The following is a 25,818-nucleotide window of genomic DNA, read 5'->3' as shown; positions in this document are numbered from 1 at the left end:
CAAAGCAGGATGCTGGCCCAGCACTCAGAGCAGGATCCCAGCAGGATCCCAGCAACAGCTTGGTACCGATCAGCTTTCGAGTGCTCTAAAAATACTGAGCAGAGCAAGCAAGAAGCAAAACATGGATGAGATTCAACTAAATCAAAGGCATAATTAAAATGCAGCCTGTGTGAGTGTATTTTTAGGGCTCTACAAAAAGGTTCTAAACCACTGAATTCACATCAGCACATGAATGTTCCAATTGAATGGGATCCTGCGGCCCATGGGGAAGAAGTGAGAGATGCTTAATTGTCAGTGTTTGTGTTTTAGTCATGATCGAACATACTTAGCAAGCAAGAACTAATTTGCTGTGGGCTTCTCACTGCTTGTGTGGCTTTAAACCTTATTCTAGCCCAGGGCTGGTGTGTGCCGAGATGGATGATTGCCCCAGTGTGCTGGAAGGGGACACTTGTTCCTGGTGTTTGCATGAGCTGTGCTTGGAAAAGGGATTATCGCCTCCCCTCTCATAGGGAGCTCCCTGCCAGGGCTGCCTTGGGGTGCTCAGTGCTTGCAGGGGCTGCTGAGGGAGCAGAGACAGGAACAATCAGGAATCGTTTCCAGCCTGGGAGATCCCTGAATGCAGGTGGCTGCACATTTGGGAGAGCACTGGGAGAGCTCTCGGATGCTTCCCGTCTCCCCCGGGCTTCCTCTCATGGCCACACCTGAAGGCCACAGAGCAGTTTGCTCTGAGGTTGGTGCTGAGCAGCTCCAGATCAGCAGCAGGATGGTGGCTCTTTAGGGAGGGGTGGGTTTAATCTGTTGTGAATTGATGTGCAGATGGCACAGGACGGAAGGAACAGAGGAACACAGGATGCCAAGGCAGGGTTCCTTATTTTAAACTGCTTCCCTTGCCAGGGAGCAAATGTGCCTCACTTCAAAATAATCATTATAAAGCCTGGGAGAGGATCCAGGGAACCCAAAATCCTTCTGTGGGTATTGGTGCGTTGGCTGAAGTGCTGCTTTGGTTGTCATCATGCAGCCTGCCCAGCCCTGCAGGCAGATGCCCATGTTGCAGAGGATGGGGGGTAGTTTGGTGGATGGATGTTGTCCCAATGGGTCATGGTTGGCTCAGAGACCTGCACTTGGGGTTGTGCTGTGATTCAAAAAGGGGAAAATGAGTTTCCTCTCACCTTCCACCCCAAGGAACAGCCCTGATATGTCTGTCTCTTCTCCATGCCTGGGAGCAGCAACCGGCCATGTAAAACCTCCTGAGACTGCAAGAGCAGCTCCAATTGCATCCTCAGCCCCACCGAGCACCATCTCCCCTCCATCCCCTGCATCAGGGACGCGTGGGGACGGGCACTGCTGCCTCCTGCCAGCGCCTGGCACGCCGGGTGCAACAGCACTGGTGGGCAGGCTGCTGTCTGACGGGAGGGAAATGCCAGAGCCTACGTGTGCCGGGGATGAGGAGCTGCGATCGGAAGAGCTGGAGCCAGCAACAGCTTGTGTTGTGAGAACTGCCTGTGCTGCACACAGCTGTCAGGGGAGTCTGGGGGTTCACTGAGGGACCCCAGTGTGCCCAGGGGGTGGCTGCTGTCTGGTAAACTCTGTCACCAGGTCTCACTGTTACTGTCTGGCCTGAGATCAGGCAATGCCAAGGGATGTGGGTCTGGTGAAGCTGCAGTTTCCACTTTACAGCATGGGGAAGAAGGGGGTTAGAAGGGGAAACTGAAGCACACAAAGTGCTCCACAAATGTGGAGTGCATGGAGGGCTGGGAACTGATCCCTGACTCCTGCAGGGGTGTCCTCCCACAGAGAGCATCCTCCATTCATGTAGCCAACATGTGTCTTGCTTTCTCCTTCTTCTCTCCAGGCTTCCATGTGATCCCTTCAGTGTCCAGCATCGTTCCAGAGAGCTGCCTGCTCATCGTGGTGGGCCTTTTGGTTGGGGGGCTCATCAAAGGGGTGGGTGAAAAGCCCCCCATCCTCAAGTCAGACATCTTCTTCCTCTTCCTCCTTCCACCCATCATCTTGGATGCTGGCTATTTCCTCCCCTTGCGCCAATTCACCGAGAACCTGGGCACTATCCTCATCTTCGCCGTGGTGGGGACGCTTTGGAATGCCTTCTTCTTGGGTGGCTTGATGTACGCCGTGTGCCAGCTCGGTGGCCCTGGCCTCAACCACATTGGCCTCCTGGCCAACCTGCTTTTCGGCAGCATCATCTCGGCTGTGGACCCGGTGGCCGTGCTCGCTGTCTTTGAGGAGATCCACATCAACGAGCTGCTCCACATCTTGGTCTTCGGGGAGTCCCTGCTCAACGATGCTGTCACAGTGGTAAGTGGATGAGGGCGATCGGCCGAGGGGATGGGCTTTGCTTTGGTGGAGTATCTCTGGGTGCTGGCACCAGGGTTGGCAGCTCTCAGTCAAGCCCTGTGGGCAGAACCATAGACTGGGTCATTACCAGCCTTCAGGTGCCTGCAGCTGAACTGTAGCAGCTCCACTTGCTCCTAACCCTTTGCAGATGCAAAGCTAAATATAGTGGCTTAAAGCACCGCAGAGGTTGGTTGAGGTGAAGCATTTCAGTTGGTGGTTTGTGTTGACGGGGGGCACGTGCTCAGCCAGTGAAGAGCAGGTCTGTTCCTGGTGCCTTGCTCTCCTGGGAATCTGCTCTCCTGGGTGGAATTGCCTCCTGCTGCCATGCTGGTGCCTGGGGAAGCAAGCAGGAGCATGGGCTGGCACTGGATTAGGCAGCACTGCCATGTGGCTGCTGCTCCCTCCTGTTTCCTTCCTTGTGTGGTCTTCCTCACTGCCTTCCAATTGCAGCACCAAAGAGGTGGGAGGGCAGGACATGGCCAGCCATGGCAAGGGGGGAGCCCCAGGGGCTGTGGCCGGTCTGGATCCCACCCAGGTCACCCCTCAGCCCCAGCCTTGGAGCAGCAGCTTTGCAGGGACCTTTGGAAGGTTTGGGGATCAGGCCACTTCCAAAGGGATCTGTGTCCCGTTACTGGCTTGGCCATTCTCCACGCTGCAGAGCTGACCTCTACATTTACTTCTAACCCACTGCTTTTTCCTGGCTCTTCTCCCATATCCCAGCTGTCCATTCCAGAGCTGGCTGCTGACAAGGTTCCTGGTGACGAGGAACACGCTGTCCCACCACAGGGCTTTTCCCAGGCACTTCTCCCCACTTTTGAGCAGAGGGGCTGCCTGCAGGGCCTGTGTCCCCACTCCCATCCCTAGGGAATGCTTTGCCTTCTGCTGTCACGTCTGCCCCTGCCCATGTACCAGGACCCAGCCTTGGTAGGCAGGAGCTGGCACTTTGCCCTCTCCCTGCTTGCCAGCACTGCCATCCCTTAGGCCCTAAAGCCCCTTTCCCATCCTAACATGCCTGTGTCAGCTTCTGCTTTCAAGATCTTTCCAGTGAATGTGTCTGAGGGTGGGAGAAGGTGACACAGTCTGGGGTGGGCTCCTCCTGCAAGGTTGTCCTCTTAGCTACAAAGCTGCATTAAGGGTTTGGGCTGTCCTTTGGGCTGAACAGGGCAGATGTTGGCTTTGTCATGTGTCCCCCAGCCTGGATCTGTCCTGACCTGCTCATTGGGAAACAGGAACAGTCTCTGGCTGGTTCAGACTTTGACTGAAGCCCCTCCTGGGACAGTGGTCGGAGCTGTGTTGGAGAGCAGACCTGCCCAGACACTTCTCCGATGGCACCATGTCCCTGTGAGCCCTATGGGCCTATGTATGGGCCCTATGCGATGTCCCCATGCAGGTCTCCTCTAAGGTGAGGTTGTCTCTTGCCAGCAGGACAGTTTGAACCCTCATCTCCTTTCTCCTCCCCAGGTCCTCTACCACCTCTTTGAGGAGTTTGCCAACTTCGAGCAGGTGACCATCATCGATATCATCCTCGGCTTCCTCAGCTTCTTCGTGGTGTCTCTGGGCGGTGTCTTCGTGGGTGTCATTTATGGGGTGATTGCTGCCTTCACGTCTCGCTTCACCTCCCACATCCGAGTCATCGAGCCCCTCTTCGTCTTCCTCTACAGTTACATGGCCTATCTCTCTGCTGAGCTCTTCCACCTCTCTGGCATCATGGCGTGAGTTGGGCATGGGTGGGATGTGATGCCCTCCTGTCCCCAGGACCATTAGAAGGATTTTCTCTGGTGTAAGCACAGCCCTCTGGCTGCCCCAGCATGGCCAGTACATGCCCAGTAAGGGTCAGAGGTGTGTTTGAGCTAGGACATGCAGGGAGACAGATGAGGGAAGCGACTCTCTTGAGTTGTCCTACAGATCCTGGGGTGCTGGGAACCCATTGCCCTTTCTCCTGGGCACACAGTAACAGTCAGGGCCTGGTGAGTGCTCAAGACAATGTGGTTTTGTGCTCCCTGGCTCCAATGCTCGCTCCTGCCCTACTAGAGGGAAGGAGAAACCTCTTGTTGCCTTCTCTGGAGGCTTGGTGTCTCGCAAGCCCTGTCCTGCTCTGGGTTTTGGTATAGGAGCTGCAGGGCCAGGGGTTGGGGCTGCCTTCATGTCCCAATGGCTGCTGAGTGCCCCAACCTTGCCCCTAGGCTCATTGCCTCTGGTGTGGTCATGCGGCCCTATGTGGAAGCCAACATCTCCCACAAGTCTCACACCACTATCAAGTATTTCCTCAAGATGTGGAGCAGTGTGAGCGAGACCCTCATCTTCATCTTCCTGGGTGTCTCCACTGTGGCTGGCCACCACTACTGGAACTGGACCTTTGTCATCAGCACACTGCTCTTCTGCCTCATCGCAAGAGTTTTAGGTGAGGTGTCAGTGTGGTGGCAGAAGCCTTGGGGATGGTCCTGGGTGATGGGCGACTCTCGGGGCCATGAGGCCCTAGTTTGCCTTCACTGGGGAGACTGGAGGACATCTATCACCATCCTGTCCCACTCCCTCAGGTGTCCTGGTCCTCACCTGGTTCATCAACAAATTCCGGATTGTGAAGCTGACACCAAAAGACCAGTTCATCATCGCCTACGGGGGCCTGCGGGGAGCCATCGCCTTCTCCCTCGGTTACCTCCTGGACTATAAGCATTTTGGCATGAGGGACATGTTCCTCACAGCCATCATCACAGTCATCTTCTTCACAGTTTTCGTGCAGGTTGGTGGCATGCAGGTGCTCACAGTGTGGTTTCAAAGGGCAAGAGGATTGTTCTTTGAATCATAGAATCATAGAATAGTTTGGGTTGGAAAGGACCTTAAGATCATCTAGTTCCAACCCCCTGCAATGGGCAGGGACACCTCGCACTAAACCGTGTCACCCAAGGCTCTGTCCGACCTGGCCTTGAACACTGCCAAGGGTGGAGCATTCACAGCTTCTCTGGGCACCCTGTGCCAGTGCCTCAGCACCCTCACAGGGAAGAACTTCTTTATATCTAACCTGAACTTCCCCTGTTTCAGTTTGAACCCATCACCCCTTGTCCTATCACTACAGTCCCTGATGAAGGTCCCTCTCCAGCATCCTTGTAGCCCCCTTCAGACACTGGAAGCTGCTCTGAGGTCTCCACGCAGCTTCTCTTCTCCAGGCTGAACAGCCCCAATGTTCTCAGCCTGGCTCCATACAGGAGGTGCTCCAGCCCCTGATCATCCTCGTGGCCTCCTCTGGACTTGCTCCAACAGCTCCATGTCCTTCTGATGCTGAGGACATCAGAACTGCACACAGTGCTCCCAGTGGGGTCTCACGAGAGCAGTGTAGAGGGGCAGGATCACCTCCTTCGACCTGCTGGTCACACTGCTTTTGATGCAGCCCGGGACACGTGTGTGTGTGGAGAGTGAGGAGCCCCAGCCTCCGTCCTAGACACTGTCACTGTCCTCTTTCTCTAAAAGCTCTTGAGGCTGCCAAGTGACACTGCAGCGTGGAGGCCCATGGTTTGGCTTTGCTGAACTCATCCCACTCCCACTAGTGTGCCTTGGGGAGAGGTCTAACCACCATCCCTGATCCTTAGGGCATGACCATCCGGCCCTTGGTGGACCTGCTGGCTGTAAAGAAGAAGCAGGAGACAAAGCGCTCCATCAACGAAGAGATTCACACGCAGGTAACCCATGGGCTGGCCCTTCTCTTCACCACCTTAGTCCTCTTCTCTCTCTGCTTCTGCCACCTCCACTGCTGTAACCAGGCAGGTTTACAGAGCAGGACCTGCCCATAAATCAGTGCCAGAGGTAAGGGGGGACGGAGCAAGGGCCGTTCCCTGTCTGTGTTATCCAGTGCCTGCTCTGACCCAGAACCTCCCTTGTACCTGGTAGAGCAGCAGCCCGGTTGTGTAGGACCGTGCTGCCCTCCTGAGGCCAGCCCATCCTGGACCCACAGCCCTGATTCTGCACCCCCTTAGTGCCCTCACCCCTGTGTCAGCATGGGTGTTGGGATGGGGAGAGGGTGAGCAACAGCCCTGCGAGCTACCTACACCTTGGAACTTGTCTTCCAGTTCTTGGATCACCTTCTGACAGGGATTGAAGATATCTGTGGTCACTATGGGCATCACCACTGGAAGGACAAGTGAGTGTGGAGGTTTGGTGACTTGAGGGACCTGTGGGGGATATGGGGAAGGGTTTGGATCACCATCTGGCAGGTTTCTCAGCCCTGTGCCAGGTTTTTTCCTGGGCTGCATGGGATCCCAGACCGGTTTGGGTTGAAGGGACCTTAAAGATCATCCAGTTCCAACCCCCTGCCACGGGCAGGGACACCTTCCACTAGAGGAGGTTGCTCCAATCCCCGTCCAGCCTGGCTCTGTATATCCACATACGCACCCCCCTTGATGAATTACACCACCTGGGTTGGGTGCAGGTGGGGCTGCAGGGCTGCACCCCTTCACCATGGCATGTCTACAGCAGTGTGGGAGCTGCCAGCGGCCAGTCCCTGCAGAAGTTCAGGACCATCCATTGTGGGTGCAAGCTGGTGCTGGGTGTTCTGGAGGCTGCCCAGTCCTGGAGGAAGCCAGGGAAGCCTGGTCTGACCTGTGCTGGTGCGCACTGAACCATCTTCTGCTGGCCTGAGCCAGAGATGGGGAGCAGACAGTGGGTGCTGGGGCAGGGGGAGCTCTGATGTGTGTCTGCTCCTCCTTTCCCTTTGTCCTTGGGAAGGCTGAATCGCTTCAACAAGAAGTATGTGAAGAAGTGCCTGATAGCGGGGGAGCGGTCCAAGGAGCCCCAGCTCATCGCTTTCTACCACAAGATGGAGATGAAGCAGGCGATCGAGCTGGTGGAGAGCGGGGGCATAGGCAAGATCCCCTCTGCTGTCTCCACTGTCTCCATCCAGTGAGTTCCTCAGCCTCGGCTGCCCTGTGCCCCCACCAGGTCCCCATTGCGGGCTGCAGGGCAAGCAGCCACTCGGTCCTGCCGTGGCCATGGCAGTGTCACACTGAATCCTGTCTGTCCACACAGGAACATCAACCCCAAGACGCTCCCTGTGGAGCGCGCCCTTCCAGCCCTGTCCAAGGACAAGGAGGAGGAGATCCGGAAAATCCTTCGCAACAACCTGCAGAAAACCAGGCAGAGGGTGAGGTGCCCCCTTTGCTTCCCTGGGGGTGGCCACAACCACTTCCCACCAGACGCTCTTAGGGCCACCTGGGCCCTTCACCCTGTGCCCTGCTGCCCCTTGTGTTCCTGGTCTGGCTTTTCCTCCTGGAATGGTGCTGGGATAGTGCTGAAGGAGATGCTGGCTTGGTTGGTGGCTCAGCCCAGCATTTAAACCCTTGCTGGGCCAAGGTGGATGAAAAGCAGGCATCCCGTGGTAGCACACAAAGGACAAGCCACCAGCTTCCCTGGACACGCTCTGCCCACTGGTGGCTGTTTGAGTCCACCAGTGGACCTTTCTTTGCTTTTCCATGTGTTCTGTTTTAACCCATCTCCTTTTCTTGGTGCCTTTTCCCAGTTGAGATCCTACAACCGGCACACACTTGTGGCTGACCCCTATGAGGAAGCCTGGAACCAGATGCTGCTGCGGAGGCAGAAGGTCCGGCAGCTGGAACAGAAGGTGTCAAGGGGATGCTGGGGCAGGGATGCCACCACAGTGTGAGGAGGTCGGGGTGCTGAGGGGGGCTTCCCACCCTGGGAAGGCCACTGGTGTCCTGCATGGGGAGAGGGCTGAGGGTCAGATGACGGTGGGTGACCCCAAGCTTTGGGGGTCTTCTGATTGCCCCAGGCTCTAAGCAAGTCCCTGCAGCGTGGCTGGGAGGATGCAGACACATATCCTCTGCATCCTTCTGCTGCTTCTTGCTCGTCCGTGTGGCCTGGGGTCAATTCCCTGCTTCCCCTTTCCCATTTGCCTTGTCCACCCCAATGGACATATCCCTATGCTCTGATTCCAGATGAACAACTACCTGACAGTGCCGGCTCACAGGCTGGATTCACCCACCATGTCCCGGGCTCGCATAGGCTCAGGTAGGTGGGACTGAACTGAGGGCGGGTGATGCTCGGGTACTGAAGCACTCGGAGATTGTGTTGTCCTGCACCTCCTCAGTTCCTCTGCAGCAATACAGCCCTGATCATCCCCATCCCACTCGCCTGTGGCAATGCAGCCAGGCCTCAGGGGCTGAAGCACCCCACTTGCTTCCCAGCATGTATCCTGCTGGGAAGTCAGCTTGGCTGGTTGGTAGATCTGTCCAGAGCTCAGCCACATTCCTGGCCATGTCCTGGGGGAGAGGACCAGGAGTGCTCAGCCCCAAGCCCTGGACTCTCAGCGTCTCCATCACCCATTTTTGCTTCGCCATCTTTTGTTTGTTCCTCCTGTCCCGTGTGTCCTCTCCTGCTCTGGGGACAGGGTGTGATAGGGTGTGTCGGGTTGTGATGGGGTGGGACAGGGTGTGATGCTGCTGCTGGTGCTTGTAGAACCGGTGGTTCGTCAGCAGAGGGCAGCTTCAGCCCTCACCAATGGTGGAATGGGCTGTCTGGGACTGCTCCAGATGGGCTGTGGAAGTCACGCATCCCTGCCCCAGACATCTGGGGTGCATTAGCTGGGGGTCCTGGGTTATCCTGACCTCCTTTATCCATAATGAGGCAAGCCCTGCCTGACCTCTCCCTGCCTCCGCAGACCCTCTGGCCTATGAACCCAAGGCAGACTCCGAGAACCTGCCCATCATCACCATAGACCCAGCCTCGCCGCAGTCCCCAGAGTCCATGGACCTGATGAATGAGGAGCCCAAGGGCTGCAGCGGCCTCCCGCCCTCACCGGAGGAGGATGAGGAGGGGCTGGTGATGCGGGTGAAGGAGCCTTCCTCCCCGGGCACTGACGATGTCTTCACCCCGGGGACCGGTGACAGCCCCAGCAACCAGCGGATGCTGCGATGCCTGAGTGACCCGGGGCCTCGGCCGGAGCCCGAGGAGGGAGAACCCTTCATCCCTAAGGGGCAGTAACCAGCGTGCGGAGCCTCACACGCCTCTAGACCATTTCTCTCTCTTCATTTCTTTTTTCTTTGTTCTCCTTTTTGATTTCCTCTGTCACTACACACCGGCTTCAGGAAGGGGAGACTGTCCTGGATGGACTGGGATCGCCAGGGCAGCTCTGCCTAGCACGCCCTGGGCTGGCCCCGAGGAGCGGGGATGGAGCCCCCAGGATGCACTGGGCTCCTCAGCCTGGGGGGGATGGACAATTTACCACCCAAGGCTGGGATTTGGGATTTGCAGGTGCCTCGCAGCCCCGGAGGGGCTTCCCTGGAGGCTGCCCACCTTCTCAGGATGTGTGGCCAGCACAGGGTGTCTGTGAAGGCTGCCCAATGGCACAGGTTTGCCTCTCCCTGGCTTCTGTTTTACCTGCTCCGGAGCAGAGAGATGGGAAGACAGGAGCCAGGCTCTGCACCAGGGACCCTCGCAGGGACCTCAGGCTCATGCCGCTACTCCTGCCTTGGCCGCTTCCCCCCCGGAGCTCCTCTGACCCTGCATTCCATGCCAGGTCTTGTTCCATAGATATCCTAGAGCCATGCAAGGGGGGAGCTGGGGGCCCCCTCCCTCGGAGCTGCCCCGCAAGCCTGGGCCTCTCCATCCCTCCTGGAAGCGCTGTCACCCGTCCCCATGGGGACCCTCTGCCCCTCGCCCCGTTCCTGAGCGGCAGCAGCACCAGCTGCTCCTTAACCAAAGATGGGGTCCAGGCTCCCCAGCGTGGGGAAGGGGCATGTGGGGGGTTGAGTTGACTACATGGGGGGATTCTGTATCACTCCCTGCAGCCATGAGGAGCTGGGGAAGAGCCAGGGGCTGGTTCACCCAGCGTGGCACCAAGAGGTTGGCAGGAGGGGGACAGTCTCCCCCCAGAGGGACAATGCTGGCGGTGTGGGGGTCCTGGCTTTGGAAGGACCTATCTCTCCCACGGCTTGGCTGGGTGTTTGACAGCCCTCCCCAGGCTCAGGAGTGTCCTGCATCGTGCTCAGCACCTCACCCTGTCCCCCACGTGCCACCCTTCGCCATGGGGCTGCCTCTCCCATGCCGTGGGGTGCTCACCACCCCTCCCCACGCTGTGCCTTGCCACGTGTCATCGCTGCCCCGGTGGGCACCGCATCCCAATGGGGACACCGGGGGCCTGGTGTCCGTGTGGCTTTGTCACAGCAGGGCAAGAGCCCCCGCCACTGCCTGCGCTGCCTGCTGCCCTGCTCTCTCTCCAGGAGGAAAACAAAGCAATGCGGATTCTCTTGTATAAAAAGGAAAGACAAACACGTGTAAAGAGAATCTTGGTTTTTATCATGAATATTCTAATAAATTAATGGTAATTTTTAGTGGAGGTTTTTCCAGCTCTTAGGGATCAAACCCCTGCCACAGGGTCCCGGCTGTCCCGGCTGAATGAGGCATCTGTGAGGCCTCATTCCCACCGGAATGCAGTGTTCACCCTTTGCCTTCCCACTGTGGCTGAAGGAGCAGGGTCCTGCTGCAGCAGCACTGGGGTCCCTGCCTACACTGCAGCCAGGTTTTGGGGGGCTGATGGCTCTGTGCCCAGGGGAGGGGGCTCAGGGACATCTGACCCCTTGGCTAAAGCCAAGCCCTCCCCTCATCAAGACCCCCCCAGGCTGGGGGTACCCTGGAGCTCTTTGCTGTCATTTGCAATGGCAGCATGTTTCATCGCTGCATGTTAAAGCTGTGACTCCGGAGGCTGTGACTCAGGCCCTCGCCATCCAGCACGAGCACCAGCGCTGGCGTTGCTCATGTGCTTCACATACCTGAGGCCCCGGGTTCCCCATGGCTCTGGGCTGGAACGTGGCTGCCCCACCACAGGGCTTCCCCCTTGCTAAGGGGTCACTAGGCAGGATGAGGTGGAATGTAGGGTAGGGAATGCCACAGGGCCCATGGTGGTGCTGGTTTGGTGGGTGACATCCTTGCTCCCCACATGGGTGGTTCATCCCCAGGGCAGGGGGGACCCAAACCAGGAGGGTTTGTCAGGAATGGGCCTTGGCTCTATCCTCACTGGAGGAGAGCAGCAGTGTTGCCATCTCAGTGGTAGGAGCACCAAGAGGTTCTGGTCCAGCCCAGATCCCAGGGGATGGCCCCCATCCAGGCACGGGGGCTGCTGCCTGAACATCTCACCTCCCCATGTGCCAGCGAGCGTCACATGCAGCCCCCCCCCCTTGGTTCAGTCATAACTTTACTGCAAGAACCCACAAACTGAGGCATTTCCAGGATATTCTTGTCTCTGTCTTCAAGGGTGAATAACTTCTTATAATGAGGGAGGAGTAATGATCCCCCCGGGGATGGGCTGTCACTGCTGAGCAACTGCCAAAGCACACGCAGGAGGGATGGACCGGTCCCAGCCTATGCTGGTGATGCCTTTCACCTCTGTACCCCCTGGCACCCTCTACTCCCCCTCAAAGCATGGCAGGGTCCTGGTGGTGCCACCAAGGACAGGGAGAACCTCTACCAGGCTCAGATTAGTGGTGCTGAGATGGGTCATCTCCTGCCATGACTTTAAAAGCACAAGTCACACCAAGCAAACAGCACTTAGTGTCCCTGGGAAGCCACCGAGAGCAGGACACACAGGTCACAGGAGGAGCAGGGAATGGGGACAACCCCAGCAGTGACACCCTGGGCAGCTCAGAGAGGATGGTCCCTGCCCTGCTCTGGGGATACGTGGGTCTGTGTCCCTGTACCCCAGCAGTGCGTGTCCCCCCCAGCTCCCCACGTAGCAGCCCGGGGAGGTGATGGTGCCATTCCCCAGCTCTGTGTCACCTCCAGTAATAACACCCTGTGCTCCCTTTCATCTCAAGGCCTCCGAGGTGGCCTCTCCAGGGCAAGGGTGTCCCAGCAGCGTCACTTGTCATTAGTTCCAGGTGAGACGTGGCGGAGGCTGGGGGTCCTGGATGGTGACACCCCTTGTGCTGGGCGGGAAACACCATGCTGTGGTCACCATGGGGAAAACCCTTCTTTGGACGACTGTGACCACTGGGGCCATGGAGGCAGCAGGTGGCACTGGCCCAGGGACATGGGTGCCTTGCCAGTGAGGGTCTGGGGACAGTGAGCAGTGGTGGTACCTCTGGGACAGGCTGTGTGCGAGCAAGTGGAGCTGGATGGTGGGTGGAAGTGACTGGAGGTGTCCAGGAGCGGTGTTTGATCACAGAGGGTTTGGATGTGGCCACGGAGAAGGGCTTCACCTCCTAAACCCACAGTGGGCGTGGGGAGGCGGGGATGTGTGTGGGGATGGCAAGCACATGCATGGGGACAGCCTGGCCATACACAGAGGTGGCTGGTGCATGCATGGGGGCAGTGGCCATGGGCATGGGGACAGCCTGGGACATGGCAGGGGTGTGCAGGGTGGCAATGCCAGGAGTTGCTGTCATGGGAATGGGGCAGGAGGATGCCCCCACCCTGTTCTGCTGCTCCCTCAGGTGGCTGTGGGTGACGTTGATGGCTCTGGGAGAAGGGCTTGGTCCCTCTGCTTGCTCAGGGAACTGGCACACACCCTGCTTAATGGTGGGTGGGACAGAGCCCGTCCCACACGAGCCAGGGAGTCCCTGAGGTCTCTCGTCACCTCCAGGTTGGGTTTTCACCCTCTATCTCTCTCCAGACCCCTGCCAGCAGCTGCCTGTTTCTCCCCACACACAAGTCCCAGCTCACCCCACTGATGTCCCAGTGGGGTGACGCCAGCATCCCCTGGGCAGAGCCAGGATGCTGGCCTGGATCCATGGATCAAGCAGGACCACAGTCCCCCCTGCCTCGCCCCTGACCCACTCCAACAGCCCCAAAGGGGCTTTGCAACCCTTGTGCCACCACCCGGGGGGCAGGATCCACCTGTGTGTCACCCCGAGACGATGATTATTCCTTCATTGCCAACAAAACAAAGGAAGCCCAGACTGGCCTTTGCTGAGCTGGGAGGAAGCAGCCTCAGCACCATTTCCAACACCGGGTGCGCTGTCGGCGGCTCCTTGGGATAATGGTTTGGTGATGGATGTTCAGGAGCAGCTCAGCCCGTCCGACCAGAGCGCGGCAGCTCTTTTAATGGGCCACCAGCACTCCTGTCCCTCTCAGCCCAGCTCAGCCCAGCTCATCACCAGGCCTCCTGCACCCCAATCTCACCAGGGTGGGCTGGTAGATCTCTAAAGCCATTTGCCCTCTCTCATTGCCTTGGGAAGCTCTCTTGATCCAGCTCTTCTGCTGACAGGACCAAAGGTGGTTTGCAATGGGAGGCAGCTGCCTGGCTTTCTAAGTTCCTTGGAAAATTACTTTCCAACAGGGATCCCCTCCTCTTGCACCTCAGTCTGGAGCCTTGCAGGTAGTAAGCAGAAGCAGCACTTAATCGTGGTGGAGGTTTCGGATGGATCTGCACAATGATGCCAGAGAGCAAACCATGGTGGCACAAGGAGCATCCCCACGTGGGGACCCTGGCAGAGGGGACTCCAGGCCCCCATGGGGACTGCTCAGGCAGTTGGCGCATCATGGGATGGAGAAGATCTCAGAGGGGACCCGGGCTTAGGGTACCCCTTTGCCTTCTCTACTCCCAACCCCAGTTGTGGGTGCTCCTGAACACCCCATTTCTCCCCAAACCCAAATCTCCCATCACTTAAGTTACTCTTCCCACAGCTTCCAGTGGCAGACCCCTGAGATACGGAAGGGGACAACCTGCCTCAGCTTTGAAGACAGACTTTGCAGCTTGGAAGAGCCCTGCAACAGCATCCCTGAGGGCAGCAGCTTGGCAGGGAGCTGCTTCCTGGAAATGTCTGTTAAATGCTGAGGAGAAATGAGCTCTTTAAAGGGATGGGAATTGTTGGGATGAAAGGAAATGGGTGGCAGAGAACAGGGCTGGCCTGAGGAGGAGGCGGGGGCTTGGCCAGCAGCAGGGCCATGCAGTGGGGTTTAGGGGCTGGAGCTGAACTCAGCATCCGGAGCAGGTGGGTCCAATCACCAAGGGATGTCACCCTGTGTCTCCTGGGTGCCACAGCCCCCTGCATCCAGCTAGTGCAGTGAGTCCTGGGGGACACAGGCCCTGAGGTGTGGGGGGTCAGGCCAGGGGGTACTGGGCTGTGGGGGTGCTAGGCCAAGGTGTATCAATGGGGTTTCAGACCTTGGGACATCAATGGGCATCAACGGGCACCAACGGGGCATCAACGGGCATCAACGGGGCATCAATGGGCATCAATGGGCATCAACGGGCATCAATAGGTATCAATAGGGTATCAATGGGCATCTACAGGTATCAACAGGTATTAATAGGCACCAATGGGCATCAATGGGGTATCAATGGGTATCAACGGGCATCAATAGGCACCAACGGACATCAATAGGCATCAATGGGGTATCAATGGGCACCAGTGGGGTGTCCCTTTAACCCGCGCCCCGTCTCAGCCAATCAGCGCCGGCATCCGCGCCCGCCGGAGAGGCGGGGCTCCACACCCTGCCCCGCCCCCTCTCCCCCTCGCCCCGCCTCTTTCCTCTCTCCTCTTCTCTAATTGGCCACCAGCCCACCCCCACCCTTCCCCCTGGGCCTATGGAGGCGCTGGAGAGGCGGCGAGGCCGGGCGGCGATTGGCGGCGGGGCCGGCCCAATGGGGGCCGCGCCGGCGGGGCTATGTAAGGCGGCGGCGCGGCGCGGCGCGGGTAGCGCAGTGCTGGGGCAGGCGGCGCGGGGCTGGCGCTGGCGGCTCCATCGGGTACTGACCGCGGCTGCGCCGGGCCCCGCGGGACGCGCCCTGGGCAGCTCCGCGCTGGGCTCCCCCTTCGCTTTCCCTGTTCCGGTGCCGTTTCCGGGTGATCGGCGCTGCTCTTTCGGCGGGGCTGGGCGATGCTGGCGGCGGCGGCGGGGCCCGCTCCGGGCGGCGCGGAGCAGCTCGGCGCTGGCGGGGACCGTTTCAGCGTCCTGTCGTGGGAGCAAGTGCAGCGGCTGGACCAGATCCTGGGCGACGCCGTGCCCATCCACGGCCGCGGCAACTTCCCCACGCTCTCGGTGCGGCCCCGCACCATCGTGCAGGTGAGCCTGGGGCTGCGGGGTTTGAGGAGGAGCCGTTCTCCGCGTTGGACTCTGCCCTGTTCCCGCGGGGGTCAGAAGGGAACCAAAGTGCCGAGGCGGCGGTTACCGGGCTCCGGGCCAGCCCGGCCGTCCTCCCGCGGGCGGAGGGCAGGGCTCCCGGTGCGGGAGGGTTGGAACTGGGGGGGGAGGTCCCGCTTCCCGGTCCTGTCGGTGGCTGCTTGGCCTTGGGGGGCTGCTGCCCCTTCCCCGGTAATGCATAAACCCGGGAAAACCGACCTTGAAATAGCCTTATATGGGAAAACGAATGCATTCCCAATCCGTGGGTCCTGCTTGGCTTGCTCCCACCCTGCATCCCGCCTGTTCTTGAGCTGGTTTGGTGGCTTAAAAGCTGGGGAATGCTGGTGGCTGAGCCAAAGGGGGTTTTCTCGAGCTGCTCCCATGGGATTGCTCCATGCTGATGGACATGGTGGGCTTGTGTGCCAAAGCAGTTACTATTTGCCATATTAGATCGAGTGTCAGTGGCCTTTTGGTTATCATCTGTATGCTCCAGAGTCTGCCTAAGACTCCATCTTGCTGAAGAGTTCCTGTTAGTTTAACCATCAAGTAATAACTGTGTTTAATGTTGAACTAACAATGTAGTTCAAATGAGCTGATGCATATTCATGTTTGGGAGGCAACTTCATTCCTCAGTAATGACTCATCAAATGTAAAATCGGGCATGTTGGCTTCTAATTAAAAAGGCTTCTCACAAAGCTAAACCCAACCTGGCTTTCACAAGAAACTCATCGCTGGGGGTTTGAAGCCTTGAGAAATATTCCTGCCAAAGCCTGGAAAATGGGAAGGTGACATTTGAAAGACACTTTGCTCTATGATTCCAAATTCCTCAAGTTCCTGCTGCATCTGGTGGGGACAGAAGTGCTGAATATTGGCTGCTGAAGCTTTTAAAGTGAGTGGTGAGAGCTCCTGTCAGGACATTGCCTGTAGGTTGTGCAAGGCCAGCACAATGTTCCACAATGTATTACTACTTAATTCCACCAAACTAAAGCCATTTGGTGTCAGAGTTGCTGAAAAGGATGTTGCTACTAGCAACTTCAAACACCACATAACTGAGGGCTGTCATTCTGACCAACCACACTGGCAGACCCTGTATTTAGGGCTGACTAATGTGAAACAAGTAACCTAAAAGGCAGTTCTTTATTGCGTGCTGTTGTTGTTGTGGGAGGTGGGAAGTGGCCAGTCAGGATGCAGGCAGGGTTTGCTGCTGCCTGTCTGTCAGAGTCAATTATCTGAACCACACATAACATGAGGTGCTGTTTTGGGAAGCAGGTCAGCAGCTGCCTAACCCTCAAATATCCATCCCTCTGGGGAAAACACATACCTGAGCCCACTGCCTGCAGGCAGGGGGATGTGCTCCGGGTGAAGAACTGGGGGAAGTGGCGAGGTTGCATGTTGGAGCTGCTTTGGCATCATTTAGGACAAAGGCAGTTTGAGCAGATGGGTTTTTTTCCCGTGTTCTGAGTACATCTCTCATAGGTGTACTATGAGTCTGAACTTACGGGTCTGCGATGCTGCTGGTCCTGAGTTGTGCCCAGAAAGGGGTTGAGCAAATGTTCTTTGGGTCTAGGAAATTAATCTGGAATGAGATCCTCTCAAAGCACTGGCCCAAGCTCTGCAGCAGACACTTTTGTGACCTATATCTTGTCTCTGTAAGCCTAATAGCACAACACTCTTAACTTCACAAGTAGTGCTGGAGCTGTGCCTCGGGTGAGCAGCTCCAGTGGCTGATCATTTGGCACCAAATGCGCACCAAGCTCCCTGGGTTGCCTGTGTGATGTTTGTTCTCTAGGGGGGAATAACCCTGTGTTTCTTCTAGGAGTAAATTCAGTTTTCAGACTCTGTGCCTTTGAAAACAACCCTTTTTATGGCTGGGTTGGATGTGCTGATGGGAACTTGAGACTTCTGATGGTGATTAGCTTGCTGGTTAACTGTTGCCTGGCATGTGGCTGTCACCATTGGTTGGCAAGGAGCCTGCGTGCACTTCTAGGCTGAGCAGCAGTGGCTCATGTCAGAGAGCAATAGGGGAAATGCCAATGGAGAAGCTGCATCATGAGATTTAACAAGCTCCATGTTGAAAACCAATCCTCAATTTGTACCAAGGGTTCTGCTGTTTGCCGAGGGGCAGTTTGGTGCCTGCTGAGACTCATGGAGCTGCGATGCTTTGACCCCCAAATTGTCTGCTCAGGGCTGTGTCAACCAAGCAGGGTTCCTGGCCCAGCTGATAAGGCTTTGAGTTTTAGTAGGGCCTCTCAAACTAGGACAGCCTGGCAGAGCTCACCTGGTCAGGCTGGCTCCTAGTGGTATCATTTGTCCATCTGTATCCCAAGCTTTGGCTCTTTCAAGCTCTAGCCTTGCTTTGGGCACTGGGGGAGCTGGCTGGCTAGCTGAGGCTCACAGGGCAGTGGGTAATTGCTGGAGAGGAACATGAAAGAATGAGAGATGTGAACTTAATCTTCCTGGGATCTTTGAGCTTAGTTAAACTCAAATTATAAGCTAGTGTCTAGATAGTTTATTTTATGGTCTTGGGGTTATTTCAGCCTCCTGCATGTTAAGTAATCGGGCAAGTGATTCAGCTTTGCTCTGAAGGAACAAAGCTTTGGAGGTACTGGTGGGTGTGCCAGGACTGAGCAGGCAGCATTAAAATCACTGGAGTAACACCCGTAAGATGAAAGCTGCCTCTTGTGCTTGATAGCATGCCAAGTCCAGCACGAAGCTCTGACACACTGGAAATTGTTAGGATACACTTGCTAGTTAGGACATGAACTTGCATACGCCTGGCTGGGGCTTTGGAGCAGTTCTGGCGTCTTGATTTGCCTTTAATGAATCTTGACAGGCAAAGGGGATGGCTGAAAGGAGTGAGCCACCCTGATTAAATCACCAGGGACAGCTGCAGACTTTGCTACTGCCTTCTAGTTGGAATCCTTGTTGGAATGGCTGGTCTTGGCTTGCTGGTTGGAAAGGCTGGCTGCAACTGGGGGAGGAGGGGGGGATGAAGGGAGCAGAGACACCCAAAAGAGTGGGTGTAGGTAACCTAACTGTGGTGGGGGAAGGAGGGGAAGAGCAAACAGCCACTTGCGCAGTGGGAGACCTCTATGCAAGGGAGTAAGTAAAGGAGAAGCACCCCTGGCTGCTGGCAAGATTCTGGATGCTTTCCAAAGTGACCTATTTCTGATGGATTAGCTCTTTATTTCATTGTCTTGCACTGGAGTGACCCATATAAATGCTGGGAGTGAATCCTGCTGCTGTAACCAGGCTGCTCCAGGAATGTTTTCTTGCTTCTCACTGACTCTCTTCATATCTCAGGTTGTCCGTAGTCGCCTGGAGAAGAAAGGAATCGCAGTCCATAATGTCAGGTTGAATGGTTCAGCAGCTAGTCACGTTCTACATCAAGACAGTGGCTTGGGGTACAAAGACCTAGATCTCATCTTTGGCGTGGATCTGAAGACTGAAGACGTCTTCCAGCTCGTTAAAGATGTGGTCATGGACTGCCTGCTTGACTTCCTCCCAGAAGGTGTCAACAAAGACAAGATCACCCCCATGACTCTGAAGGAGGCGTACGTGCAGAAGCTGGTGAAGGTGTGCAATGAGACCGACCGCTGGAGCCTCATATCGCTCTCCAACAACAGTGGCAAGAACGTGGAGCTCAAATTCGTGGACTCCCTCAGACGGCAGTTTGAGTTCAGTGTGGACTCCTTCCAGATCATCTTGGATTCACTTCTGCTCTTTGGGGAGTGCTCGGAGAACCCTATGGCTGAGAACTTCCACCCAACGGTCACGGGGGAGAGCATGTACGGGGACTTTGAGGAGGCAATGGACCATCTCCGGAACAGGGTCATTGCCACGAGGAACCCAGAGGAGATCAGAGGTGGGGGGCTTCTGAAATACTGCAACCTCTTGGTGAGGGGATTTAAGCCCAAATCAGAAGTGGATATGAAGGCACTACAGAGATACATGTGCTCCAGGTTTTTCATAGACTTCTCTGACATCGGTGAGCAGCAGAGGAAGCTGGAGTGCTACCTTCAGAGCCACTTCGTGGGGATGGAGAGCAAAAGATATGACTATTTGATGACCCTCCACAGGGTGGTTAATGAGAGCACAGTCTGTCTTATGGGACACGAAAGGAGGCAGACCCTGAACCTCATTGCCATGCTGGCTGTGAGAGTCCTGGCTGAGCAGAACATCATCCCCACGGTCACAAACGTTACCTGCTACTACCAGCCAGCTCCTTATGTCAGTGAAATAAACTTCAACTACTATGTCACCCACGTGCAGCCCTTCCTGCCTTGCAATCAGTCTTACCCAACATGGCTTCCCTGTAACTGAGCCAGAATGAACTTCAGGGTCCTTCCTCCAGGGTACTTCCATGCCTTGGGGGGAGTGGGGAGGGTGGGGGCAGGAAAAAGAGACAAACCAACCAACCTTCCAAGAACTGCAACAAAAGGAAACTTCCTGGACTCTTCCTTGAGTGTCTCATTCCTGGGTTTGTTGGAATGAGGCCTGTCCACTGCTGTACACTGTGATGGGAAGTGCAGTGTTATGGAAACCAGATGACTTGGACGTTTACAGGAAGACTGAATTGCTTATTGAATTCTGGAGGCCATGGGGGTGGGTGGGGGTGTGTGTGAGGGGAGATTGTAGAATTACACTAAGGTAGAGCTGCACTGCCCTGAAATGGCTCTGACTGGGATTGGTTTTTAGCATGGGAGGTGTTCGGGGTGTGCAGACTTGTGGTTTCTGAAGTTAGAAGCCAGAGTGGCGAGTTCCTTTGAAGGACCAAAGAATCCTGTTTAAGTGCCTGTAACAACATAAACACAAATGTACTGTAAACCTTTGCAGGGGCTGACATCCCAAGAGCTTGAGTGGGGATGTCTGAAGAGGCAAATGTTTCTGTTGGGGAGCAAGGGGGGGTCATAAGGTCATTTCTAGTAACCTTGCTGAAGCATGACTGGGGCTGCAGGTTACATGATGCTGAGGTTTTCTGGCATGGCTTCTGCCTGTGAAGGACCAGCTGGAGCAAAGAGCTCTCAAAGTGGAGTTGCATGAAGAGGGGTGGGCTTGGATTCCATGTAAATGGCAAAATAAAAGTGGGGTAGGGGGGAGTGCATGGTGGCCAATGCTGTACAGAGCTCTCTGGAGAAAAGGCAGCAGGGAGCTACATAGGAATTTATTCCAAATCTGCAGTGCCAAAGTGTAGTCATGCACAGAAACGATGAGACAGATCTGTCCAGGGGCCTGCCCCAGGCTCCTGTACCTAATCCTGTATTTTGTAGGGGAATTGGAAATGCTGCTTATTTGTATTTGTTTTTTGGCATGCAGTGTGGTTTTAGTGCACAAAGCCAGAGGCCAGCTGGGTTATCTGGGCAGATGAGGCTTGTCCTTTGAAGCACAAACCAACTAGTTCACTGGTCAGTTATCTCCAGCTGTTGCTGGGATGGGGGCTGAAGCCCTGTGTTGTTCTAGGAGATAGGCAGACCTCTTCCGGACTCCAGCCTCCTGTGGTGGGGATCTTCCCTCTGCCATGTTCTATCTCCAAAAGCAGCCTATTTCCAGCGATGTGATTCCACATGTGAGCCACTGATAGCATTTGAAATTCATTCCCTAGCTAGAAATGGAGCTTGGGGGGGTGGGTGAGCATGCGAAAGTCAGTTGGCCTTAGGGGGAAAGAGTATGTGTTCTCTCAACAAACCCTCTTGTGTCTTCAGGGTTTGGCTCTCTCAGCCAGATGTGGCTTTGAAGTTGTCGGGTGTCTGGAGCACAAACAGTCTTTCACTGCAGTGCCTGGATTGCAATGCCCATTCTCTGGAATCATCATCTCAGCTTTAACTATGCACGGGGGGCGAGGTGGGCCAGCAAAGCAGGCGCTCCCTAGAGATGCTGCTCTGGGAACACTGTGACTCCATGGTGCTTCCTCCGAGGCTGACGTACTTGAGTATCTTCAACTTGGGTTTTGTTTTGTTGTGACACAACTGTACTAGCTGGGCAGATTGAATGCTCTAATAAAGACTAGATCCTTGGAATGTCTATAGCCAGAATGCTACCTTCTTTGGGGATTGGGCATAAGGGGCTGGGGGGAGTGATCTGGGGGCTCTTGCACTTACCATGAACTAACCAGTTTGAAATTGGTCCAGCTTTGCTTCCTATCCAGTTAGAGCTGAAGAAATGTCACTAACTGTGTAGTTATTACATGTTTAACTGCCTTCCTGTGGAACAGCTTTGCCTTCATGGACAAGGCTGGTGTGTGGGCTCTGCCACAGCCCAGTAACTACCCAGTGCACAGAGCCTGATCCCTGTGGTGGGAGCTTGAGACTTGTCCAGTGCAAGGTAAAACTGGTGTAAGGGCTGCTTTTGAGATCTGAAGGATGCCGGCTTCACAGCTGCAGAGGGAGATAGGTTTTGCTTTCATTTGAAATCTCAGTTGAACATGTAGCATGCTTATTTTTTACAGGCTGTTTTACCCTCTCCCTGCAGGCACATGGACGCACTAAACAGATTCCCTCCTTCCCTTTAAGATGTCAAAAAGATTCCCTGAAGGGCAACTTACATTGAGATTGCAGTTTTGATTTACAGCGTGTGTGTGGTGAGACTCTCATGAGTGGGTTGAACCTGAGTTTTTCTAGACCTTGCAGTGATCCTGTGCTGCCTCCTGCACAGGGGCAAGTGGAAGATTCCAGTAGCTCGAATGGCACTTGATTTTTGTTTTAAATGTCTTTTTCCCTACACCTGTATCACTTGTCATGCAATGGGCTTGACATAAACTCACTAGATTCTTTAGAATCTGTTGCAAATAAATACAGTGTATTCAAATCTGTTGGGTTTTTATTTTCTTGTCCATGGGGGTAGCGCGGTGTGAGATGCTGACCCTCCTCCCACCAAGAACCAAATGGTTGCCTCAGAAGCAGCAAGCCTGGTTCTGGACCTGGGGGCTGCTTAGTCCCTCCAAGTGAAGGAACTGTGGAGCCTGGGAAGCGTGTGGCTGTTGGCAGGTCACTCCCATGGTGAGGAAGGTTTCTATTTATAAGGTTGTTCTTTAGTGTTGTGCATCTTCCCTTTTCCTGGAAGCTCCTCAAGTTGCTGCTGGGGGAGGGAGCCTGATGTGGAGCCTGCTCAGTGCTGGTGGTGATCCACGGGCCCTGATGTTGGGGATAGTATTGGGAGACTCGTGCTGCTCCTTCCCATGGCGTCATTCTCTGCTGATGGTCATGAGCAGCAGAAGGTGGCTTGAGTAACTTAAGACTTGCTTATTTGTGTGTAGCTGGCCCACCTGCAAAGCGGTTCCTCTTGGAAAGGGGAGGCTCTGAAAGGCTTATCTCCCAAAAAAGCTTGGATCTGTTAATGGTCAGGCCAGTGTCTTGTGCAATGACTGGAAGCTGGATGTAAGCTCCTCCAGCTCTGGCTGCCCTCCAGCCTAAGATGAAGTTTCACTTCCCCTTGTCAAGCTATAGGCAGTTCTGGTTCCACTGCAGCAATCACGCTGATTATGTGCCAGTCCCTCTTTGGGGCAAACTTGCCGGCTCTGCATCTCCAGATCGTTACTGTTCAGGGCTGAGCTTCCCTCTGATGGCAGGTCTGGGTTGTTCCGGCCAGGCTGGCACCATGTAAGACCGTGTTCCTGTCGCCTGCTCGAGTAGGACTCTGCTTTGCCTGAGCTGATTCCTCTCTAAACCTGTTGGCAGTGAGAGGGGACTCTTGGCTTTTGCTGGCACATGGCACAGCACAAAGCTGCTGCCTTCCCTGAGCGTGGCTCTAAAGCATCTGCTTAGTCTTTCAATTGTCTTCTCAGTGCCAGTGGTTGGTGCTGCTGATGCTCATGAATAAGCTGGCTCTGGATTTGTGACCCTGAGCAGAGCAGCAAAAGCCCTGACAGAGTCGGCTTCTCATTGTTGGAGCGGATCAGGCGCTACAAAAGGACACTAGTGGAAAGTACTAGTAGTGATCAGAAAGGAGGTATCAATGTTTACAGCAGAGAGTTGGATCCCTCTTTTGTTAATTGCCAAATAAAAACAAACACAAACCAACCCCGCATCTTTCTTCTCACAGCCTGTCATCTGTCATTGTTGTTTTCTCTTTGAACAGAGGCTGATGGACAAGTTGAGATGTGCCTGAGCGTCTGGTGGAGGACGTCTCGACTCCAGTGCTGGGTGTGTTGGTGTGTGCTTCTCTCAGCCTTGGATCTGGAGCTTTGGCTCTGAGGAAAGGCGTATGTTGGGGTAGACTGTGGTGGTGTGCCCATAGTAGGATGGTCTGTGTTACACTGGCAGTGCCCAGCTTGGATAACAAGTCTGGCATGCAGAAGCCCACAGTGCAGTCTGTCTGTGAGCACAGCATGTGCCCTGCAGCATCTCTGCAAAGGGCTGCTGGGGTGCTCGATGCCTTGAAATGCAGCCAAAAACATTTGATGTTGTATCAGCCAGATCATTTCCAGGGTTTGCAATGCAGGTTTTACATCTGCAGCCCTGCCCATGGTCGCTTTTCTCCTGGAAGGACATCTGGCCATGCTCCAGGATCACTGAAACAGGAGGAATTTGTCTTGGATCTCCAGAACTCAAGAAGCGTCTTGCTCCAACCTCCCTTAATCTGCTCAAAGGGTGGCACCACCTCTATGCAGGCATGTTGCTAGACCCAGCATGGTGTCCAGGTTATATCTCACTCTGTGTATTTAGGCTCTCTTGTTGTAGTACACCTGCGTTTTCACCCTCCTCCTCCTCGGGAGCCACTTGGGCAGCGTGGGTGCTCGCTTTGCTATTTGAGATCATGCAGGATGAGAGAACAGTCTGTCTGCAGCTCCTCTTTCCATTTATAGCTGTGCTCAGGCAATCCAGCACATGGACCCTTGTGCTCGGGTGCCTGGTGCCAAGCATGAGACAAATGCTTCATTGATATGGACATACCGAGAGGGCCGTGGCAGGAGCTGAGCTGCTGGAGGATGGCACCAACTTGGTCCCTTTTGCTGTAGTCCTGAGCCTTGGGGAGGTGAAGGTTGATGGGAAGAACCCTGCAGCTTTGCTCTCTCATTGAGTTCTCCTGCCTCATCTCCTGGCTGCTGAAGATTCTGGTTCAGGCTCTTGTATTACAAATAGGATTTCAGCCCATGTTAGAGAAGGAGGAAGAGTGCTTAAAAGGCTTTTTTTCCCCCACTCTGTGCATGGGACATTGGCACTGTTCAGCTCTGAGGGCAGTTTGTTGCAGACCTGTTGGCTAGTGGCAAGGAGGCACAGTGGGAAGCTCCATGAATCCCCTTCATCACCCACCTTCTCCCATCTCTGACTTTGCGCATTCAGCCTCAAATTGGAAGCTCAGGCATTCCCTTCCCTCCTGAGCCATCAAAAGAGGCTCGTGCAGAGCCTGATCCACCCAGGACAGCAGTCCAGCTCCCCCAGAACCCCCACGTGCTTCTGCAAAAGCCAACACCAGCTCCCTGCTCTTCTCTGCTCCTCTTCTGAAGCTCCTGCTCTGGAGGAGTGAGATGCAGCATTGGTGGTAGTGACTGTGGGCCGAGCATCCAGCTGCTGCTCCCTCCTCTGGGCGGATCCCAGTGCTTGGCCACCCATTTTAGCTTGTAGAAACTTGATGGCTCTGACAAATTTGATTGAAATCATCTCTGGCATCCCAAGGTATTAATGGGAATGGCTGAATGCTGGTGCAAAGTGATGTCTTCTTAGGGAAGGAGGGAAACAAGTCAAATCTGCACATCTGAGCCATGAGATCAGCCAAGATGAGGTGTCCTTGCACCCCTACCCCAACCCACTGCACGTTCCTTCAGTGATGCCAAGGGCATTTCCAGGAGAGAACACCTCTTGTAGGTGGGACCATAGTTTTGGAGACAGGCATTAGGCTGGAGCAGTGCCAGGGGAGGTGCAGGGTGATGTGTAACGTGTTATCTCTCTCCCTGTACAAGCAAGAACATGCATTCTTAATCCTAACAGCTCACAGTGTTCCTCCAGAGCACCATAGCCATTCCCACCTCTCCTTCCCAGCCAGAAGGTTTCTCTTTGGTGTGATGGATGGAGATGTCTCTCTTTGGGGCAGCTGGCTGGGGGCTCAGCCAACAGCACTGGGGTGGTTGATCGTTGCCCTCTCTTGCCACCATGGCATATTTACCCTGCTTATCGTGCCGCTATCAACTCTCAGTGTCAGCAGGAGCAGCGTCACCCTGCCTTCAAAGGAAAAGCCACCAAGCACCGCGTTCCCTGGGGTGTTTGTGTGCCCTATATTTTTGCCTTGTAATCCAAGGAGGGGCTGGATGCACCCCTCCAGTCCTCCTCCCTTCCCCCCCTGTAGCCACGGGGCTGGTGTGGCTGGAACAGCTGATTACTTTAAGCATCCCTCTACTAATACGCAATTACAGGTCGCTTGGGCTTGAAATCCTGGTTAAATCCGCATGTCCGCAGCCTGACTCACCTA

The 25,818-nt window shown here is 55.3% G+C and overlaps 2 protein-coding genes across 6 annotated transcripts in view; both read left to right on the top strand.

Moving 5' to 3' along the window:
- SLC9A1 (solute carrier family 9 member A1) overlaps positions 1–10,688 on the top strand; it is a 28,452-nt gene extending 17,764 nt beyond the window's left edge. Inside the window, exons 2-12 of one of the 2 annotated variants that reach the window (XM_030503676.1) lie at positions 1,853–2,313; positions 3,814–4,064; positions 4,536–4,753; positions 4,890–5,092; positions 5,937–6,026; positions 6,414–6,484; positions 7,069–7,242; positions 7,369–7,483; positions 7,859–7,939; positions 8,295–8,367; positions 9,017–10,688. In XM_030503676.1, coding sequence (XP_030359536.1) covers positions 1,853–2,313; positions 3,814–4,064; positions 4,536–4,753; positions 4,890–5,092; positions 5,937–6,026; positions 6,414–6,484; positions 7,069–7,242; positions 7,369–7,483; positions 7,859–7,939; positions 8,295–8,367; positions 9,017–9,339 — 2,060 coding nt within the window. In that variant the 3' untranslated portion in view covers positions 9,340–10,688. Of the gene's footprint in view, positions 1–1,852; positions 2,314–3,813; positions 4,065–4,535; positions 4,754–4,889; positions 5,093–5,936; positions 6,027–6,413; positions 6,485–7,068; positions 7,243–7,368; positions 7,484–7,858; positions 7,961–8,294; positions 8,368–9,016 lie in introns of both variants that reach the window. The other variant, XM_030503675.1, reaches the window with a different exon arrangement.
- Positions 10,689–14,928: 4,240 nt separating this feature from the next.
- On the top strand, positions 14,929–22,221 carry TENT5B (terminal nucleotidyltransferase 5B). Of its 4 annotated transcripts, none has more exons than XR_003994074.1 (3): positions 14,929–15,360; positions 18,721–20,022; positions 21,927–22,221. XR_003994074.1 is itself a non-coding variant. In XM_030503685.1 (3 exons), the coding sequence occupies exons 1-2, from the start codon at positions 15,175–15,177 to the stop codon at positions 19,738–19,740; spliced, it is 1,206 nt and encodes a 401-aa protein (XP_030359545.1). In that variant the 5' UTR covers positions 14,929–15,174; the 3' UTR covers positions 19,741–19,772; positions 21,927–22,221. The 4 variants fall into 4 exon arrangements, 2 of the variants coding, with proteins under 2 accessions (XP_030359545.1, XP_030359543.1); XR_003994073.1 differs by having other exon boundaries at positions 18,721–20,983; XM_030503685.1 differs by having other exon boundaries at positions 18,721–19,772.
- Positions 22,222–25,818: the final 3,597 nt, after the last annotated feature.

This window comes from Strigops habroptila, chromosome 12, assembly GCF_004027225.2.
Source record: "Strigops habroptila isolate Jane chromosome 12, bStrHab1.2.pri, whole genome shotgun sequence".
Classification (NCBI taxonomy): Eukaryota; Metazoa; Chordata; class Aves; order Psittaciformes; family Psittacidae; genus Strigops; species Strigops habroptila.
This window is presented reverse-complemented; position numbering and strand designations above follow the sequence as displayed.

Excerpts from the sequence above, each read along its gene's own strand:
- TENT5B (XM_030503685.1), top strand. The coding sequence starts at position 15,175 with ATGCTGGCGGCGGCGGCGGGGCCCGCTCCGGGCGGCGCGGAGCAGCTC. Across the intron at positions 15,361-18,720 it reads GGCCCCGCACCATCGTGCAG|GTTGTCCGTAGTCGCCTGGA; the intron begins GTGAGCCTGGGG and ends TTCATATCTCAG.